This window comes from Cucurbita maxima, unplaced genomic scaffold (assembly GCF_002738345.1).
Source record: "Cucurbita maxima cultivar Rimu unplaced genomic scaffold, Cmax_1.0 Cma_Scf00003, whole genome shotgun sequence".
In the NCBI taxonomy this organism is placed as follows: domain Eukaryota; kingdom Viridiplantae; phylum Streptophyta; class Magnoliopsida; order Cucurbitales; family Cucurbitaceae; genus Cucurbita; species Cucurbita maxima.
In genome coordinates this window covers 1,659,296-1,681,388 of record NW_019272019.1, presented here as the reverse complement: position 1 = coordinate 1,681,388, position 22,093 = coordinate 1,659,296, and the positions used below count along the sequence as shown (strand labels likewise).

The following is a 22,093-nucleotide window of genomic DNA, read 5'->3' as shown; positions in this document are numbered from 1 at the left end:
AACTAAGAGTGTAGAAAATACTCTTTATGTGTTACAAGTTCGACTAAGAGTGTTTCACTTTTTCTTCTATTTTTTTCTTTAGTTAAACATGTGGATAATTCGAACTTCTAATCTCTTGAACGGTAGTATGTAACACGAAAGAACTCATCCTAGTGTATGTACACTTTCAATTTGCTACAAAAAAGAGGTTCATTTTACCGAGGCATTCAGCTAATCAAGGGGGTTCTAGCTTCACGTTTAAAAGACTAATGAGACTACCCGTGAGAGTAAGTTTCTAATGCATCCTATAAATTTCTAGGAAGTTGAGAGAAAATCCGGTTCTCTTGATTTAGATGCCACAATTTCTCATTTTCCTAACTCACTCAATATCATCAATCAACTTTGTATAGAGTATAATTCTGCTAAAACATAAGAGTGTGGAAACCTTCCTTTAGCACGTTTTAAAGCTTTGAGGGGAAGCCCAAAAGGGAAAGCCCAAAGAGGACAATATCTGCAAGGGGTGGGTCTAGGCCGTTACAAATTGTATCAGAGACAAACACCGGTCAATGTGTCAGCCTTCTCGCTGTTCCTCGAAGGGAGTAGACACGAGGCAGTGTGCTAGTAAGGGCGCTGGGCCCAAAGGGGGTGGATTTGGTGGCAGTCCCACATCGATTGGAGAAAGGAACAAGTGCCAGCAAGGACGCTGGGCCCTGAAGGGGTGGATTTGGTCGCGGTCCCACATCAAATGGAGAAAGGAACGAGTGTCAACGAGGACACTGGGCCTCAAAGGTGGGGGAGGGGGTTGTGATTTCTCACATTGGTTGGGAGGAGGACAAAAACACAATTTATAAGGGTGTAGAAACATTCCCCTTGCATACACGTTTTGAAGCCTTGAGGGGAAGCCCAAAGAGGACAAATATCGAAGCCTTGAGGGGAAGCCCAAAGAGGACAAATATCTGTGGCTGTTACAATCAGACACTAAATGGAAATTTTAAACAATAGTAGCTAAAAAACAGCTAAAGGCTCTCATATATCTAAATATAATTCAAATATAATGCCAACGTAATTCTATATTTCCATCCATCCAACAATCATTTTGATCTATGGAATTGCCATCCATCATGGCATCCAACTTCACAGCCTTCCAAACACAATGCCAACCAAGGTCGTTTGGAACAAAACTTAACTAAACCAACATTTCCATCACTACTCAAACGAGTATTGCCTATTCCTAGCCATTGTAACCCAGAAAACAGAGGCTCCCTAAATGACCTACAAGCATCAATTGATAAAGCAATGCAATTAAAAAGATCGAGCCTGCAGAGCGACTTACCTTCACCTTCGAAATGTTTCTTCATCGCCAAAGCTTCCACCGAAGAATCGGTCACATGGAAGCAAGATCTGATGCATAACTCGGTAATACCGACACCAACAGAAGCAATTATTTGGATTGCTCTATCAGTTATACCCGAAATGTGTCCAATATCCAAGACAGACAACGTCTTGCTCACTGTCCCGCCACCATGAAACAAACGATAGATTCCTTCGTCGGTTACTCTCTTACAACTTCGAAGAGACAATCGTACGATGGGTGGCCTTCCCTGACCAAGAACAGATAAACCGAAGTCGGTTACATCAGTTGCAGTTAGAATCAATGATGATAAATGGCACAAAGTGGAAATGGAATCCAGGCAAGAATCTGATATGCTCTTGCAGCCACATAGATCAAGGACTTCCAAGCGTGTAGAGTAGGCCAAATGCTTCACAGATTCACAAGTTATGAGACTACAGGAAAACAATCTCAACTCTGTCACAAAGCAACCAATGGCATCAAACCCGTCAAATGCCAGGTCTGACAAATATAATGCATAACGAATTTCGAATTTTTTCAGCCTATTGCACGAGTGAAGGATTGACGCAAAACCAGCATCGCTGACTTTCGAGAATCCACAGAATCTCACCGACTCGAGACCTTTGCAACCCTCAGACAAGAGAAACATACCCATATCATTCAACTTTTTGAAAGAGACTTGGTGATTATATCTACCACGCATTAGAGACAGTGATTTCAGATTATGACAAGTGCTCAACGAATGAAGTCCCCTATTGGTCAAGTCAAGGTGCACCAATTGTTCGGGGTTCGCCATGTCTTCCAAGTGAAGCTCTACCAAAAAAGGAAGAGAGTCAACAATGGTCATAATTAACTCATCAGAAATAACATCCAAGGTAAGTGACAAGCACTGCAACATTAACCCTGTAGATAAAGGAGGAGATTCAAAGTTTCTGGAACAGGGGTTGATTAAGGAGTTCCCAGAATCTCTTAGTTTGTTTATGATGCAAATTGCATCTTCATGAAGCAGTGACTTCAACTTCAGTGTTTTTGTGGTTTTGGGAAGAAATGCTTCAACAGCACTAAAGGAATTAGTCTCAACATTTCCTGCTCCTCGAATCTTTAAGGATATTGACTACCATTTGATGAAAAAAAAACGATATTACTACTCAATGATTGTTAAAATTTTGTTTAAGAACCGAAGCAGAATGAAAATTGTTAAGAAATGATGAACTAAACCAGAGGAATATAGTATCGTATCAACTTACATCCAAGAGCAAGCATTTTGTGAGCATTTCAGCCAAGTTTCTGTTGAATTCTTCGTAATCATCTTGAGCTGCCAATTCAAGCACAAGAACCCTAACATAACATGAATAAATCACGTAAATACGTAATAAGAAACGGGATCCACACATTCAAGAGACCAGATGCATTTTAATTCTACCTCAAGAACAGACAATAAACAAGTAATCAAACAAAGAATAGCAGAATCCCAACCCTAAAAAGGAACAAGAACAGAAAACGTTCGATTCATTCAATCGCACTGCCAAATATGAAGATATCTGATATTTTCACCTCAGATTAGGACAAAGTTTGCCTACTTCAGCAAGGAATTTACTAGAGAGTGAAGAGCAGCAAAGCAAATTCAGCTCGAGTAAATTAGGTCCAAGAAAATCCACGAGAGAAGAATCATCAAGGCGAAGGCAATTAACAGTCAGGCTTCTCATGCCTCGACACCGACCTAGAATGCCAGTCTTCAGAGTACGAGAATCTGGAAAGAAAGTCTGCGATTGAAAATTTCAGCATCAAAACATCTCGCCTCGATTGCTTAGCAAACTATTGAGAAAAACAAACGCATGTTAACGTACGATGGGAAGATGGAGAGTGGAGAGAAAGGAAATGGCATCAACGACGGCGAATTGTAGGGCTTTACTGACGCAGGCGACGGAGCAGAGGGTTTCGGGGTCCAATTTCAACAGGATCTCCACTAGAACGCTGCGAGGGAATCTCTGCAACGCCATTTTCTTCTTCGTCGAGCTTTTTCGGCTCTGTAATTTATCTCCGGTGACGGCTCAACGTATGAATCAAAAATCATGTTCTTCTTCAAGCTTCAACATCTCGAGGGATTGAACCTTCCACCTTAATCGATGAATATTTTCAACCTATAATTTCAACAAACATTCCACTCATAATTATAGTCTTATTAATAGATTTTAAAAATAAAAAACCTTATATAATCTATTTTCATCATTGTGGTATCAGTTAGATGAACAAGAACTCTTCACAATGTATGTATGATATTGTCCACTTTGAGCATAATCTCTCATGACTTTGCTTTACGATTTCCCAAAAGCCTCATCCCAATGATCATTCCCTAAATTAGTTTGATATGAAACTTTTATCATCCAACACCTCCTCTCGAACGAAGTACGTCTCCCTTTAATCGAGACTCAACTCCTTTAGAGTCTTAGTAATTTTTTACTATGTCTTTGAGGAGGCTTGACTTCTTTTCTTTTTGGAGTCTTTTGTTCGACATTTGAGGATTTACTAATCTATTGGCACAACAAAGTTTAGGGCATGACTCTGATACCATATTAGACGAACACGACTCTCTACAATGGTATGATATTGTCCACTTTGAGCTGAGTCGTGATCGTTTAACAATATCCATAGACCACATACATATTATGTGTTGATTTTAGAGTAAATGACGGGTACATTAATGAATTTAAACTGTGTCAACGACAGATTATGAAGATAGGATAACTAAAAAAATATTTATTTGAATTAAAAATCACTATCTATATCAGTAAGGACAAAACATTGAAGAACTTGTATGAGTTTATAGAGACCGATACCGTGAGAATTTAATATTAAAAAGTTTGTTTAATAAATAAAAATGGTATGTAAAGTTTAAATTAATAATGATAATAAATTAAAAAGGAAGAAGAAATTGAGGGGTATTTTTGTAAACTTCAATTTAATTTTTTTAAAAAAGAGAGACGGTTAATGACGATGAATGTATAAAAACTAATGTATGCATGTTATTTACGTAATATGTGAATGATATATTGGGTTGAAGTTAAACCAATTCATTGGATTAGTTTTGATCGAGGTAATTCTGGAGGTAGTCATCTTGGAGTCTAAAACTGACCATCATAGATTCCAAGTTCGATCTAAGAGTTATTTAGTGTAATATGTGAATGATATATTGGGTTCAAATTAAACCAATTTATTGGATTAGTTTTGATCCAGCTAATTCCATAGTGAATCATCTTGGGATCTAAGACTGACTATCATAGATTCTAAGTTCGATCTGAAAGTTATTTCGGTAATATGTGAATGATATGCATATTACTCCGGTAATGAATGAGTTAAACCAATTTATTGGATTAGTCTTGATCAAGCTAATTCTGGAGGGAGTCATCTTGGGATCTAAGACTGACCATCCTAGATTCCAAGTTCAATCTAAGAGTTATTCATTCTTCTAACTAGTTCTTGTTCTTAAAAGAACCTCTAACTTTGCAAATCAAATATTTATCAATTCTGGTTGAAATTAAAAAAAAAAAAAAAACTCATGAAATAATGGGAAGAAAATCGGTTCAGAAGCTATAAGAAACCGAAGAGGAGAGGAAGTAAAGAAAATGGGGAAGACGACACACGTGTGAGAGCGATTTCGAGTGTATGGGTGCGGGAATCAGCGTATCGGGTGCATTTTCTTGCATGTTTGCTCTTCGTTTGCTCGTTTTTCGATCTGATTTCAATCGCATCCCTAATTTATCTTATTGGAGTGAGTTAGGAGTATTTTTGCGTAAAAATGGAACACTGGTACATGTAAGTAACTATATGGTTTAGCCTCTTCAGATATAGTTCTAACTAACTATATGGATTAGCCTCTTCCTAGCAGACTTATTTTAAAATCGTGAGGCTGACAGCGATACATAACAGGCAAAAACAAACAATATCTACTAGCAGTAGGCTTAGACAGTTACAAATGACATCTGAGTTAGACATCGAACGATGGGTCCCCAAGAGGAAGTGGATCGTGAGATCTCACAACGGTTAGAGAGGGGAACGAAACATTACTTAGGCGGACAGAAATACGTAACAGGTCAAAAGCGGACAATATCTGCTAATAGTGAGTTTTGGTCTGTTACAAATGGTATCAGAGTCAGACACCAGACAGTGTGCAAGCGAGACGCTAGCCCCCAAAAGGTATATTGTGAGATTCCCGTCCGTTGAAGAGAAGAACGAAAGATTCAAATCTATACCTATTTAATTCGAAGGATTTAATTATTGCATAGATAGTGACGTATAGATCAGTTTTGAAGCATTGTCATAAGGATGACGTCATTAAAATTTTCTTCTTTATTAAACGACCCCAACTGCCTCGTTTTCACACCTTTTTGTTTACCCATAACAATATACAAAGACTTCCGTACCCTTTTGGAAAACACCATATTTTATTTTTAATATTACCCTTTTGGTCCTAATTAGTAGTTGACCAGCTTTTTTCGTCATTGACTCTGCATTTTATTTTAATCTTTTGAAAATTATTTTTTATATATTTTTGTAAGAAATATTCCATTGAAAAATTGTTTTAATGGATTATTTTCTTTTCTAAATATAATTTCTATTAAAAATATAAAATCGAGTAAATGAGAGGTACATGAATGAATTGAAACGACATCTTAATTAGAGTAATTCTAAAGATAGGATGACTAAGAAAGACTTAAAAGAAATGAAAGTTATGTATTTTACTGTAAGCAATTTTATATTGGATAATCTCTGGGAAATTTTAGGAATTTTCCTAGGATACATGTGAGTGAGCACAAAACATGTTGGAAGGACTCTTAAGAAGAGAGGAGTAAGTAATGTGACCATGTCACAGGGGAATGTTGGGACTACCCGGTGTTGAATCTAGATTTTGAATTCTGAGACGGGAGTAGAAAAATGTCAAAACTATCAGGTGTCGAATCTGAATTTCAAATTCTGAGGCGGGAGTAGCTAACGTAAGCATGTCGTAAAAAAATGTCGGGACTATCAAGTGTCCTAAGGACGAAACATGTTGGAAGGACTCTTAAGAAGCGAGGAGTAAGTAATGTGACCATGTCGCAGGGGAATGTTGAGACTACCCGGTGTTGAATCTAGATTTTGAATTCCGAGGCGGGAGTAGAAAAATGTCGAAACTATCAGGTGTCGAATATGAATTTTAAATTCTGAGGCAGGAGTAGGTAACGTAAGCATGTCGTAAAAAAATGTCGGGACTATCAAGTGTCCTAAGGACGAAACATGTTGGAAGGACTCTTAAGAAGCGAGGAGTAAGTAATGTGACCATGTCTCAGGGAAATGTTGGGACTACCAGGTGTCGAATCTAGATTTCGGATTCTGAGGCGGGAATAGGTAATGTAAGCATGTCATAAAAAAATGTCGANACTATCAAATGTCCTGGAGTCCTTTATTCAACATAACTAAGTTTAGAGCATGATTTTGAGATATTATGTTAAATGAACACGACTCTCTACAATGGTATGATATTATTCGCTTTAAATGTCTCATACCAATGGAGATAGTATTATTTGATTATAAATTCATGATCATTCCCTAAATTAGCCGATGTGGGACTTTCATCCAACAATATCGATGGTATAAAATAAGAACCGGCGTGCAACCATGATATATTTAATATTTTTAATAAAAATACATAATGGTCAACTAACCATATAATTAAAATTTAGTATTAATTTCAAGATTTGACCAATTATTAATGTTATTGTATTCAAATTCAAACATAATATAATATACAAAGTATTAAACATAAAAAGAATATGATGTGACATTTTTTAGATTACATATTAAATATATGATATGGTAGGAAACTTCTTCATCATCATATTATTATTATTTTATTGGTCACGGTTTTAGTGGGTGCTTAAAAATTTAGGAATGTACCGACTTAAACTGTTTGATGTTTTGACCAAAAAGTCAAAAGTTTGAATTTTCCACTGTACGTTCGAGATGTCCACGAAACAGGAACCGTAATGGAGAAGGTTCTCATTCATGAACCGTAGAGATGGGGTCATCACAAAAGCGTCTAAAACTTAATAGTTTCTAATTTGTACAATACTTGCTAAAATTATCTTGATAAGCGTTATAATGGCTTGATCAAGGCCAGTAAGCGACGAAGTAGATCGATACACCTTGAAAAGCGCTATATGCTCGAGAAGGTCTTGGTAAGTTCCTGAACTACCTAGTAAAGCTCATTTATACGAACCTGAAAAGTCTCAAATAGATGCAGAAATATGTGGGTCGTGTCATCGAGAAGCAAGATGATGAAATGAGAAACGACATTGCGTTTCAAGATGTGAGATCCCACATCGGTTGAGGAGGAGATTGAAGCATTTTTTATAAAGGTGTGGAAATCTCCCCATAGCAGACGCGTTTTAAAAACCTTAAGGAGAAGCCCGAAAGGAAAACTTCTAGCTTCTCCGAAGATAATATCGCCTAGTGATAGGCTTGAGACTCAAGACTAAGCTCAGAGTTGAAATTATATACCTAACCAAATCAAAATAAGGTATTATTTCAGTTTGCGGGTTGACATTTTTTGTCAAGTCAACTCCATTGACCCGAAAACATAGGGTTACCATCCAACCTAACCTTACCATACTTTAAAATTATTATAAAAATTAAAAATATTTTGCATATCATGTTACTTGTAAACACTTTATTTGAGTTTTATAAGTAAATTCTTTAAAAATAATTATAAATAAAAAAACAAACAACTTCACAACTCAACTAATCTGAAATTTCAGGTCACGTTGAATTGTCAACTCTATTCGGGTTGTTCGGGTCACCAACCCATAACTTGTAATTTAGGTTGGGTCGAATTGAAAATTTTATTCGGGTTGTTCGGGTTCATCAATCCAACTAACCTGAAACTTTAGGTTAGGTTGAATTGTGAACTCTATTCACGTTGTTAGGGACACCAACCCAATAATCTGAAATTTCGAGCGGGTCCAAATTTTTTTTAATTCAATCCAACTCGTGCATATGCTAACTCGTTCACACCAAGTTAAAAAGATTTAAATTTTAATACTCCAATTAAAAAAAATATATATTAGTAGATTAAATTAATAAAATACAGAATAAATGACCATTTGAATTTATACAAAATAAAATTATATTTTTTCAACACGTATGTGACAAATTATTTATATATCACATCACAAATATATTATTATTTTAAACCTCGTGTTTTATTCATCATATTAATTATTTTTTAGTTAATATAATTTTACAATAATATAAATTTATTTTTATTCAGTTAATATTTATTAATATAATTTTAAGAATCATTGATCAATTCGAAGGTCAATTATTAAAATTTAAATAATAAAAAAAACATGTTTTTTTTTTTGTTTTTTTTTTGGTCCTCCACGATTTGAAAATTTCAATTATACCCTTAATCCATCAAAAATCTAAAATATTTCCTTTTAATGCATCGTAATTAACATTTTATTATTTAATAATATATAATTATCATAAAGTTTATGATTTCATCGTAATTATTATTGATCTCTCTCCAACTTATGTGGGATCTCACAATCCGCCCCTAACAGCCTTACAAAGAATGTTCCGTTTCCCTCTCCAACCGATATGGGATCTCACAGTTCGCCCCAACACCTTATAAGGAATGCTTCGTTTTCCTCTCCAATCGATACGAGATCTCACAATCCGCTCCCAAGTTTGCTTTGGCCCGTTATGTATCGTCATCAGTCTTACGGTCTACTTGGGAGAGGCTCGACACCCTTATAAGGAATGCTTCGTTTCTCTCTCCAATTGATGTGAGATCTCACAATCTACCCCCAATACCCTTTAAGGAATGCTTCGTTTCCCTCTCCAACCGATGTGGAATCTCACAATCTGCCCCAACACCCTATAAGGAATGCTTCGTTTCCCTCTCCAACCGATGTGGAAACTCACAATCTGCCCCAACACCCTATAAGGAATGCTTCGTTTTCCTCTCCAAAGGATGTGCAATCTCGCAATCCACCCCCAATTCTGCTTTAACCCATTATGCATCGTCATTAGTCTCACGGTCTACTTGGGAGAGGTTTCCACACCCATATAAGAAATGCTTCATTTCCCTCTCCAACCGATGTGTTTGAATCTTACAATCCACCCTCCTTGGAGGCCAGCGTTCTCGATGACACGCTACTAGTGACTAATTCTGATATCATTTATTGTCCATTTTAACCCGTTACGTATCGCCGCCTCACGATTTTAAAACGTGTCTATTAGAGAGATGTTTTCACATCCTTATAAAGAATATTTTGTTCCATCTCCAAAATAAGATCTTACAACAAGAATCCAATGTTCGAGATTATTACTTACCTAAAATTTGCTAATACAAAATGGTGGGTTTAGGAAGGTAAACATAAAATTTAACTTATTTAGAAAAATGTCCTTATAAAGAATGTTATTGCGGGTAGTTTCGAAAGATTATAATATTCATCGATACGTCAATATATTCATAAATCAAATGGTTTGACATTCTTCTTCGATATTTTCAAATCTCATATAAATATATCATCGGTTTATTTTTAAGATGTGAAAAGTATTTATTTATTTATTTTTAAAAAATACTTCCATTATTTTCAAAACGTGCAATATTATTTGATATTTCATTTTAAAATTACGTAAATATCTTTCAAAATTTCTAACGAAAAATTGACAAAAAAATAGTGCAGCGTTGACTTGCAACAAAAATTTGGACCACCAAATCGTTATTATGTTCGGGCTGTTGGATGATGAAAGTCCCACATCGGCTAATTTAGGGAATGATCATGGGTTTATAAGTGAGGAATACTAACTCCATTGGTATGAGGCCTTTTGGGAAGCCCAAAGCAAAGCCATGAGAGCTTATGCTCAAAGTGGACAATATCATACCATTGTGGAGAGTCGTGTTCGTCTAACACGGGCTACATCGTTCTAGTTTCCAATTTTTATAAATTTCACTTCAAGTTATAGTATTGATACGATTACGAAACATTGGGGTAATATTGTAATTTTTGAAATAAATGATAGATTTCCACTAAAAAAAAATACTCTTAACCTTCTAAAAATATATATTTTTTAATATAAGGATATTATTTAAAAAATTTGAAAAAAATACAAATTTGATAGAGATTCTTATTAATTTAATTTTTTATTTATTAATCTTTGTGTTTTTATTAGGATTAATAAAAAAAATATTATTAAACTTTATCTCTTATCTAAAAACAATACTCTTTATCTTATTAAAAAAATATTTTTATTTAATTTAAGAATATTATTAAATAGAATTTGAAAAAATACAAATTTTATGGAGTTTTTTATTAATTTACTTTTTTTATCATTCAATTTTTTTTTTTTATTAATCTTTTGTAGAGTTTTTTTTTTATTGAACTAAATTAATATTAAACTTTACCTATTTTGTCTAAAAAATACTCCTAACCTTCTTTAAAAAAAATTTATTTAATTTAAGAATATTATTAAAAAGATTTTAAAAAAAATATAAAAGCTAGTGATTATTGTTAATTTAGATTTTTTTTTTATCATTTAATGGAGTTTTTTTATTGGACTAAATTAATAAAAATACTCATAAAATTTATCCTTTTATTTTAAAAACTATTTTTATTTAAATTAAATATATTATTAAAAACTTTTTTAAAAAAAATACAAATTTTATAAAGATTTTTATTAATTTAGTTTTTTTTTAATCATTTTTTTATTAATTTTAATGAAGTTAAATTAATAAAAATATTCATAAACTTTACGCTTTTATTTTTAAAAATATTTTTATTTAAATTAAGATATTATTAAAAACTTTTTGAAAAAAATACAAATTTTATAAAGATTTTTATTAATTTAGTTTTTTTATAATCATTTTTTTATTAATTTTAATTAGGTTAAATTAATAAAAATACTCATAAAATTTATCCTTTTATTTAAATAAAAGTATTTTTATTTAGATGGAGATATTATTAAAAACTTTTTGAAAAAAAATACAAATTTTATAAAGATTTTTATTAATTTAGTTTTTTTTATAATCATTTTTTTATTAATTTTAATTAGGTTAAATTAATAAAAATACTCATAAACTTTATCCTTTTATTTAAATAAAAGTATTTTTATTTAGATGGAGATATTATTAAAAACTTTTTGAAAAAAATACAAATTTTATAAAGATTTTTATTAATTTAGTTTTTTTTATAATCATTTTTTATTAATTTTAATTAGGTTAAATTAATAAAAATACTCATAAACTTTATCCTTTTATTTAAAAAAAGTATTTTTATTTAGATGGAGATATTATTAAAAACTTTTTGAAAAAAATACAAATTTTTTAAAGATTTTTATTAATTTAGTTTTTTTTATAATCATTTTTTTATTAATTTTAATTAGGTTAAATTAATAAAATTATTCCTAAACTTTACGTTTTATTTTTAAAAATATTTTTATTTAAATTAAGAAATTATTAAAAACTTTTTGAAAAAAATACAAATTTTATAAAGATTTTTATTAATTTAGTTTTTTTTATAATCATTTTTTTATTAATTTTAATTAGGCTAAATTAATAAAAATATAAAGTTTTTATTTTAAAAATATTTTTATTTAAATTAAGATATTATAAAAACTTTTTTAAAAAAAAAATACAAATTTTATAAAGATTTTTATTAATTTAGTTTTTTTATTACCTCTAAAAAAAATATTTGTATCGTTTTACGATTTTGCCCTTCCTGCAGCCTAGTGACGTCATGCTCCTGAAATCAGTATAAATTTCTCCCAATAGAAGGGTATCGTATTTTCATGCGAAGCTTCAATGGAAACTCAATGCAAAGAAACCAAAACCGCCTTACCCGAACTTTCTTGCGACCTTCCGCCTCTTCAACTGCTCGTTATAAATCGATCAAAATCACTACCAGAGATGAACTTACAATCTTCAATCGTTGATGTTCCTCATCGATTATGTCTCCATTCAACGCCTCAGATTTACAGAGGATTTTCGAAACGATCGACAGAAATGGCGACGGTTTCGTGAGCATCGAGGAGCTTCATTGGCTGCTTAATCGAACAGGCGTCGATTTCATTTCGGATGATCTCGAGTCATTAATAGGTAAATCGAAGATTGATTTTGATGAATTCTTGTCTCTGTACGAATCGATTTCGGAAATAAACAGAGGAGGAGAGGAGATTGAGAGCGATCTTTTGAATGCATTCCAAGTGTTCGACGAAAATCGCGATGGTTTTATTTCGTGCGATGAGCTTCACAATGTGTTGGTTAGGTTGGGGCTTTGGGATGATAAGCGCTGTGTTCGTGACTGTAGGCGCATGATTGGCGCGTTCGATGTCGATTTGGATGGGCGGCTTGATTTTGAGGAATTCAAGAACATGATGAACTACTCTTCTCATTCTTCGTCTTAGATTGATGATTTTAGTGAGTTTGATTCTTGTTCGTGTTGATTTTGAGTTTATTTGTTGTTTGTTAGATTACAAAAACTCATATTTTTCTATCTTCTTTTCACAATTTCATTTCCTCCCTCACTTCTCATTTTATGTCGAATTAGTTTTAGGTTTTTAAATTTGTATATAAATTAGTTAATAAATATATCAATATTTTTAGCCTAAACAAGGGAGAGAATTAATGGATATATTTATTTTAAGAACTAATAAATGTTTAAAATACCTTAAAAATCATAAATTCTTAGTATATATATATATATATATATTTTTTTTTTTTTGGGAGTTTAGCGGAGGTGAAAATCAAACGGTCCACTTATGAGAGGTTGATTAGTGTTAGCAGATATTGTTCTCCTTTCTTTTATGGGCTTCCCCTCAAGGTTTTTAAATCGTGGTGCGACACTAATCTGCTAATGGTGTTTTGTTCTCCTCCCTATCTTAAATTATCATTCATCTGCTTCTCACATTTCGTGAATAGTTGGGACATTGAACTTTATACAGAAAAGCATTTAGGGAATCAGTTTGATACTATCTTTGTTCGTTCTGTCCATTATGAGATCTCACGTCCATTGGAGAGGAGAATAAAACATTCCTTATAAGGGTGTAGAAACCTTTTCATAGTAGACATGTACGTAACGGGCCAAAGTGAACAATATTTTGACGTTTGACGACAATATGTAACCGGTCAAAGTGAACAACATTTTCTAGTAGTAGATTGGGCTCTTACAAAAATAAAAAAGGATCCCAAAGAAAACAAGTGCGTCTTATTTGAAAACAACACGCTTTTTCAAAAGTGGTGGTATGATTGTCGAGCCTTCTCGTTTTGCCCATGAGACTATTAGGTAGGATAACAGTGTTCGAGTTTAACCTGCTGTTTTTCATGAAGCAAAGAATACAATGCGTCTTATTTGAAAGCAACATGCTTTTTCGAAAGCGGTGGTATAATTGTCTAGCCTTCTCGTTTCTCCCGTTAACCTATTAGGTAGGATAACAGTCTTCGAACTTTACCTACTCTTTCTCATTAAGAATTCAACAAACTTAGGTTAAAATAAATAATAATAATAAATATAGGCTGCAGCATCATCTTCCTCTTCTTCTTCATTCGATAGCATCTCCTTCCCCTCCTTCAATCCACATCCGGTGAAGCCCTCCTTCCGGTAACAACGACGGATGTCTCATCGGCAAGCGGTCGGTGGAGCGTCTCACTCCGGCTGCACCAACGTGCAGCGAGCATTGACAACCACAAAATGGTCTATTTTGATAAGCTTGGTTGATCTTGGAACGATTTGGAACTAATCAAACAAACATATTCAAAGATTTTAAGTACATGAAAGTGATGTATGTAGAGTCGGTGTGTATCATATTTATATTTGAAAGTGATGTACACCTCGAGAATCGAACCGTAAAAGCGATGCATGTCTAGACGGTTTGGTTTACATAAAAATGATGTACATAGAACTTCGTATACAAAAGTGATACACCTCCCGATAAAAGAAAAGAAGTGGAAACCAAAACTAAATTTTAGGCTCGACTATAGTCCAGTCATAATTTTATCGAGAATCTTCAACTAGTTTTAAACCATTTTTATAATATTTTCATTGAGATTTCAAATAAAATATTTTATTTAAAGAAATTTTTTCTTTCATAAATTTATGGATAATTTCTTATATCTTTTCAATACACATTTTTTAAAAAAAAAAAAACTTTAAATTTTAGAAAATAATTATGGAGAAAAATCATTTTTTTATAAGTATATTAAAAAAAAAAAAAAACAAGTTNTAAGTATATTTAATATAATTTTTGGAATGATTTTTTAAAAAATCTAAATTAATTTAAAAATAATTTTCAGATAAATTATCTTTCCAGAGTTTCTTTAAAATATTTTAAATTAATGGTAATTTTATGCTTTTTTTATTTATTTATTTTTTTTTTTGAAAAAGAACATATATGAAAATTTGATTTTAAATTATTAATTTTTATACTGAAAATTTGATTTTACCTAAAATTATACATTTTAACAAATTATTTCAAACATAAAATTAATCCCATTATTTTCATAAGTTTCAAGTTTTTAAATTATATATATAATGGGTATATAGAAAATATTAAAAATATCTAAATTTCTATTTTGCAAAAATATTATAGACTTTTTTATAAATAAAATTATAAAAATTATTTTTTAATAATGCTCAATATCGATACGTTGACGAATATGTCAATTCTTGGTGTCTTTTAAAGTTCGTGACTCCGACTCAATAGAGAAATCTTTTGATATCAACCAAAATCAATTTTCTATAAACACTTTCAATAATAAATAAATAAATAAATAACGTAAATTGCATTTGTGTTTTTTTTAGTGATTTTATATTAATAGAAAATTTTCAAAATATAAATATTAAAATAATTTTATTTAAAGTACTCTGTAAAAATATGAAAGTATTTTTATTGACAATATTTATTTTATAAAAACAAAATTAAAATAAATAAATAAAACTCAAATTAAATAAGACAATTTTATAATTAAATACGTGTCGGCCAATGAAAGCGGCGCCGACATTTCAGGGTAATCTTGGTAGAAAAGAAAAGGGTAAATGTGTCATAAAGAATAATAATATTAAAGTCAAACTAAATTACTTTCGGTCAATTTTCCACGTGTGAACGTGGATGAAGCTGCTCCTACCTCTTACAACTTCCTTTAAATTATTATTTTAATTTAATTTTAGCAATAAATTTTATTTCAAAAATGTTTCCGCTTCTTTAGTAAATGTCGTGATGGAAAATATTATTTCTTAAAATTGGGACTTATTTGTTTTCACGTAACCACGAAACTCAACGAGAAATTTCTTTACTTGTTTAAGTCTAATGAATCAGGATAACTTTTTGTTTCGGTATAAATAGTCATTATCTGTTCCAATTTGAATCAGTTAATCTCCGATCTTTATCAAGATCATAAGTGAATTGTGCAAAGATTTTACCTCTGATACCACTTGACACCTCTGATACCACTTGACACAATCGCACTTTTAAAGGCAGCGGACTAGCGATTGTGCGGCACTCACTTTCCAACGACAAGTGAGCTAAGCCAATTTGTACTTGCATCGTCTACGGCCAAGCGACGTATGATCGAGCCTCTAGCCTCGGTTTTAAAAGAAGGTTTTGGAAAACGAGGGTAGAGAGAGATTTTAGAAAGAGAGATTTTTGAAAGAGACGTTATATAAGCAAGCAAGAGAGAGATAACAACGGCTTAGCATATATAACCTTGGGTAGGGAGAAGTTGACAACAAATTAAGCCTTGTGCAAAGACTTCTGCATCGACAAATTAAGCCAATTCCTTCTTTTTTTTGACGGGTACTTATTTTACTTATTTTATCGACAAATTAAGGCTTGTGCAAACACTTCTACATCGAAAAATTAAGCCAATTCCTTTTTTTATTCGTACGGCAAACCCTAATCTAAGGTAAATAGAAAAAATATCTATTTTATATCTCGATTTAATAAATAAAATAATTGACCTTATCTAATTATCTAATTTTCTATCAAAAGTGTAAATGATAGGTAAGTTACTAAAATAAACTTCAAATTTGAATAAATATGTAGATAATAATGGTAATATTCATATATAATAAAATAAAAAGAGCAAACGAGGCAAAGGCCAAGAACGAGGCGAGGACAAAGATGAAGAATATATTCATCATCCCCTTCTCCCTTTAGCTCACGAAAGAAAAAAAAAAGGGTCGTATCCGCTCACTCTCTCGTTCCTTGTCCTATTAGAGGTAGATTTCTCATCTTGCATAAAAAATAGAAACTTCTAGCTTCATTCCTAACCATCGCTATATGATGAACAAAAACGCGTGTCGAACGTCATAAGGCCAACACAGTGAACAAAAAACTCATAGCCAAACAAGCATATTTATATTGATTGGATTACGTTCTAGTTTTTGTTTAACGAGATACATTCGAGGTATTATTGGAATGCATGCTCATCGTAATCTAAGTAACAAAACAGTCCTTGCAAGCACACAAAATAAATCTCAATGGCTATAAGATCTACTTGAGTTTTATTTCACAGACCAATCCTTACAAGCAGCAGTATTTACCTGTTTAGACATGTATGCTTCGTAGATTTCCACGACAAGCCGTGGATCCTTCTCGACGAGCTCCATGTACTCCTCCCTCTTGGTAAGCTTGTCCATGTTGTCGATAATCACCGACAGAGCTGCATCGATCATATGCTTGCCATTGTGCTGGTGTGCAAAGGTGTAGTTCATGATTGAGTTGTCCCAGTTCAGTTTTGATATTAGGAACTTCTCACAATGTGACTTCAGATGCTTCACCTGATACTTCTCAGCCAAAACTAAAAGGTCATAAGCCATTTGCTCATCAAGACAGGCTTCTGCTGTGTACAAATAGTTAACAAAGGCGCGGAGGGCGTCGAATGAAACGTCGCTGATTTTTATGGTACCACTACGACTTTCTTCCATTTCATTCTCAAGCATAGCTTTGAAAACGGGTGAGCGACTCACCTGAAACAAACACGAAAATGTTTATTTGTGATTAGAAAAAGATAAAGGGATGGCAGGCTCCTGTCTATAATAAAACAATACAATAGACCAGATAACCCCGGTGGCTATGCAAACTTATATGCAAATGTATATGGAACTCATATTAAATTGTATCCAGTTTCGCATTTGCATGAAAAAGAAAAAACATGATTCAGAATAGATATTCTACTATTCTAGAGTAGAGCATGTTCAGACCTTCTATCTTCTCTATCTTTGTGTTTAATCTACACGTAAAATGTAACAGACCAAGTCCACCGCTAACAGATAATGTCTTTTTTGGACTTTTCCTTTCGGGCTTCCCCTCAAAGATTTTAAAACACATCTTCTGGGGAGAGGTTTCCACACCCTTATAAAGAATGCTTTGTTCCGCTCTCCAACCGATGTGTGATCTCGCAATTCACCCCCGTTCAGGGTCAACGTCCTCGTTGGCACTCATTCCTCTCTTCAATCGATGTGGGATCTCACAATCCACCCCCCTTCGGGGTGCAATGTACTTGCTGGCACACTGTCCATTGTTTGGCTCTAATACTATTTGTAACAACCCAAGCCCACTGCTAGCAGATATTGCCCCTTTTGGACCTTCCCTTTCGAACTTCTCCTCAAGGTTTTTAAAACGCATTTTCCAGGGAGAGGTTTCCACACCCTTATAAAGAATGTTTTGTTCCTCTCTCCAACGGATGTGGGATCTCATACAAAAAGAGCGAGAAGAGGTCTCTCATCTGCATTGGAGCATATAATATCATCTAGAGAATGATATCTACATAGGTTATTTGAGTCAAAATACCACCACGATGTAAAACCAGTTCTTTGAGAGTGAAAGGAGGAACTCGGTTCATGGAATTAAGAAACCCCATTTATAAATTTTAAGTTGCTAATGCAATATGTTCATGGGGTTAAGAAAACAGAACTCAAAAGGATTCCACGAAGCAGAAGGAATATGGAAATAAAACAAGTCATTTTCAAAATTTTACTAAACCAATCCTGAAAGTTAAATAATGTAGTATGCAGTACAGATGTGAAAGTCACTTTCAGAGATGCACACGGTTCAGCACGTTAGTAACTTGTCATCTCAATGATCCCATCCAATGAAATAAAAATGTTCCTGAGAAAATTTATTCTTAAAAAGTTGAATCATTTACGTCAAAGGAAGTATAATTGCCTTCCTTCGAAGATAATGGTTTACATGATGAATTTCAGAGGGTAACAATCTCTGGTTGGGAGGAGAAGGGGAAAAAAACGAAAGAAGGATAAAAGACAAAATGGAAAGAAAAAAAAAACAACATAATATAAGATTCAATATGCAATTACTTTGCCTGGAAAAATAAACTCAGCCTCGGAGGCTGATAAGTATCAGTTTGTCATTCTAGATTCCCAAAAAAGCAGACATAAGTTTAGAAAAGCAATTGTAAGAAAGCGAGCACATTTTTAAAAGCCAAATGGTTATTCCAACATGTTCTAAATAAGAAACAATTACAAACTACAGCAGAATATCAAATCCTCTAAAGTCTGAATTAGAGGCCTGATGTAAAAAAGTACTAATAAAATTACCCTAAATTACTTTTTCAGCCACACGCAAGTCTTTTCTTCTTGTTTTAACTATAACGTTAGAGCTCCTGAATAATATCAACAAAAAGAGCTTTCTTTCTCTTATTCCATGACAAAACCAATCCCTTCCAACAAAGAGACTGATTCATAAATGACAAAAAATTAACTTCGAAGGTGATCAAAGAAAAAAATGCAAAACAATTAACTGTACTTTTCCCACTTAAACCACATGAAAAATAAATGTACAGTTCCAAACCACATGAAAAATAAATGTACAGTTCCTAAAAAGAGGGCGAAAAATTAGCAACTTCTTTATAGACTTTTGCCAAAACCTCTATAGAGGAAAATAAACACTCCATGTCAATAACCACACGAAATAATCATATGTTGGGACCGAGGGAGCAATGTCTAAATCCCCTATAAAGAAAAGCAAACAGTTAATGAGATTTACTGGAGAAATTACCCTGGGATATTTCTTTGGCCAACCAAACTACCAAAAAAATGACATTTGAAGTTGATAGAGGATGAGTCAAATTAAGAGAAGAGAGTATCCCTATCAACCAATGGTCAACCTTATTAGGCTAAAAGAAACAGTAAAGACGTCAAAAAAATTGAACAAGAAAAGAATTTACAGATCACCAAACAACCTATTTTCTTAACTTGGCCAATACACCAGAGGAGATAAGTAGAAACTAAATCAAGATTCCCTCATAGCAAGACTGTGATCATACCTATTGTCACTTAAGGCATATTTGCTTTCAGTGATCAAATGCCAAAGAAACTGAAATAAAAAAAATAAAAAAATAAAAAAATTTAAAAATTTAAAAAGAAAAGAGCCAATCTCAACAACTAATTTCTTATTATAGCAATTTTTCTTTCACATGGTTACCTACACCCAAGCCCGGACCCAAGAAAGGGTTACAAACAAACATTGCTAACCAGAACAGGAAGTGACAACAGAAAGGACTGCAATTATTTAGAATAAGGGATAAAGGATAGTTGTAAAAATTTGGTTACAAAAAACCATACAAAGGCATTGATCTGAGCCAAGTACACCAAAAGCCTTAAAATTTGTCCCAAATTGAGCCTGCAAGCTAAACTCACAGAATATGCTCCAAAATGGTTGAACCAAAGTCAATCTCCCTCTTATCAACACACAGCTTCGACCCCATTTCGATCCTCGTGTTTACTTTTTTTCACCAAATACATCGAAGCGATTTCCTAAAATTCAAAACACTAGCCATGCCCGAGTAAGAGAAACATAAATAGCACCATCCATGCATCATCGCTTATCTGCCATCACCTATTTCTCAACCATATTCTCGTTTCTATGATTGTACGCTCCTCCAACATCTTTTGTTCCCCGTTCAGCCATCAAGGATATTTGGCTATTTGATTATGGCCTACTCTTCAGTTTCCCTTCAAGTTCCTTGACTAGAAATACTGAATTGGATGCCTCTCAGGTCATCCACAAGCATTGATTTTCAATAAGGGTAGAAAACTGGATTTCCTTAGACCTATTAGATCATTAACTTGAAGGAGGCTAGGGCACCTTTGCTATTCCCTCAATATTGCTTTTGGAAAGGTTTGCAAGAGAATGTTCTAGATCTCAAAAGGGATCACAATTTAGAATCAGGGTTCAAGATGGTAAATATTTCCCTCAAAGAAAATAGGAAGGTCCATCCTCAGCTTCGAAATACATTTATTCTAAATTTCAGGTTCCATGATGTAGATTGCATTTGAACGTATGGGTTGTATCCAATATTCAAAGAGATGCTAGAACACTTGGAACAGATTTGAAAAGCCAGCCACAAGATCCCTCGATCAAGTGTCTTTCCAAGGCATGATTCTTCCACCATTATCCACATTTAGGTCACCAAAGGATTGATTGAAGACCTGAGAACTTCAATAGCAAGTTGTGTCCACCACTGAAATGCTCAATCTATTAAAATCGAACCCTTACTTACTAGGAATGTTAAAAATGGCTTCCTAGAAAATCCCAAAAGGCATTTACCCGTGACAAGCATGTTCTTTCTCCTTAGATTTCCACATCCAAAGCCTCTGGCCACTAGCTCCCATGCCATAAAAGTTGTAGCCCAATCAGCCAAGTGGTCTACTCCCTTTAATTCCACCCATTTCAAAAGAAGTATACATTTCTTCAACATCTAAGCTAATCCACAATCTCATTAGCAATCAGATAGATTGTAGGATAAACAAGCAGAAGAAATCAACTAGAATCAAGCAAGTGTTAGAAGTATTCTCTTCAGTATGTATAAAAATATATTATGCAACCTTGTTCCAGAACTTCAAATGCTTGTGCATTTGAAAGTTAAATATCTTACTCTTGGTTCCTAAGAAAAAGTAAACGTTAAATACTACACAACTCCAAATCATACTCAAGGAATCAACACAAAACCACAAAATAGTGTAATATTCGAGTAAACTATAAAATTCGTACTAACCAAGACAGCTTTATGAGCGGGAAGTGGCACGGCATATCCCTCAGCGCCATCGCCGGAGGCGATCAAAACAACATCCGTAAAGCAAGGAGCATTCGACCGATTATGAAGATGATCGAGAGGGGACCAAAACCTGAGGAAAGCGACTTTAGCTTTCAAGTCTTCGATCTCACGCTTGAGCTCTTCCTCAGTCTCATTAGCTTCCTCGTAGCACTCCTTGCAGGTTCCAGCGTCGCGTGACCTGTAATCCTCCAGACACGACAAGCACTTCATCATTTTGTTATCGGACTCACTCTCTGCGTCCGAAATGGCTCTGGACGACAAGCACCGGCTGCGATGCATCGGAAAGTTCGTCGTCGGTGCTGCAATTCAGTGAAAGATCCTCGTTCGTTCGATTCAACGGAAAAGGTTTGAAAGAGAGTGACGACGATCGATGAAAGATTACTTTTTGAATGCCGATCAATTTCTGTTCTGAAGAACAGAATAATTTATTTATTATTATTTTTTTTTTTTTATTCAAACTGGAATTAATGAGTAGCCAATGTGGTCCACGTCCTCCAAGTACACTGTATTTTGGCGTATTAGGGCAATTTTAAAAACTCCACTGAACTCGAGGGCATTTTTGGAATATAATAAATAGTAAAGGGTATTTTCGGAAAAAGAAAATTGAATTTATATCTATTTGGCGTCTAATTTTTTAAAACTATTTAATACAT

At 33.5% G+C, this 22,093-nt stretch overlaps 3 protein-coding genes across 3 annotated transcripts; 1 reads left to right on the top strand and 2 right to left on the bottom strand.

The window, feature by feature from the left end:
• Positions 1-993: 993 nt before the first annotated feature.
• Positions 994-3,477, bottom strand: LOC111476729 (F-box protein At-B). The gene is made up of 4 exons (XM_023120520.1): positions 3,178-3,477; positions 2,885-3,093; positions 2,578-2,668; positions 994-2,444 (listed from the first exon to the last, which is right to left on the bottom strand). The coding sequence occupies exons 1-4, from the start codon at positions 3,328-3,330 to the stop codon at positions 1,071-1,073; spliced, it is 1,827 nt and encodes a 608-aa protein (XP_022976288.1). The 5' UTR covers positions 3,331-3,477; the 3' UTR covers positions 994-1,070.
• An 8,703-nt stretch (positions 3,478-12,180) lies between these two features.
• LOC111476552 (probable calcium-binding protein CML44) lies at positions 12,181-12,864 on the top strand. The gene has a single exon (XM_023120260.1). It carries the CDS (start codon positions 12,320-12,322, stop codon positions 12,773-12,775), a length of 456 nt encoding a protein of 151 aa, XP_022976028.1. The 5' UTR covers positions 12,181-12,319; the 3' UTR covers positions 12,776-12,864.
• Positions 12,865-16,701: 3,837 nt separating this feature from the next.
• Positions 16,702-21,871, bottom strand: LOC111476767 (BTB/POZ domain-containing protein At4g08455-like). The gene is made up of 2 exons (XM_023120565.1): positions 21,381-21,871; positions 16,702-17,334 (listed from the first exon to the last, which is right to left on the bottom strand). Exons 1-2 carry the CDS (start codon positions 21,717-21,719, stop codon positions 16,870-16,872), a joined length of 804 nt encoding a protein of 267 aa, XP_022976333.1. The 5' UTR covers positions 21,720-21,871; the 3' UTR covers positions 16,702-16,869.
• Positions 21,872-22,093: the final 222 nt, after the last annotated feature.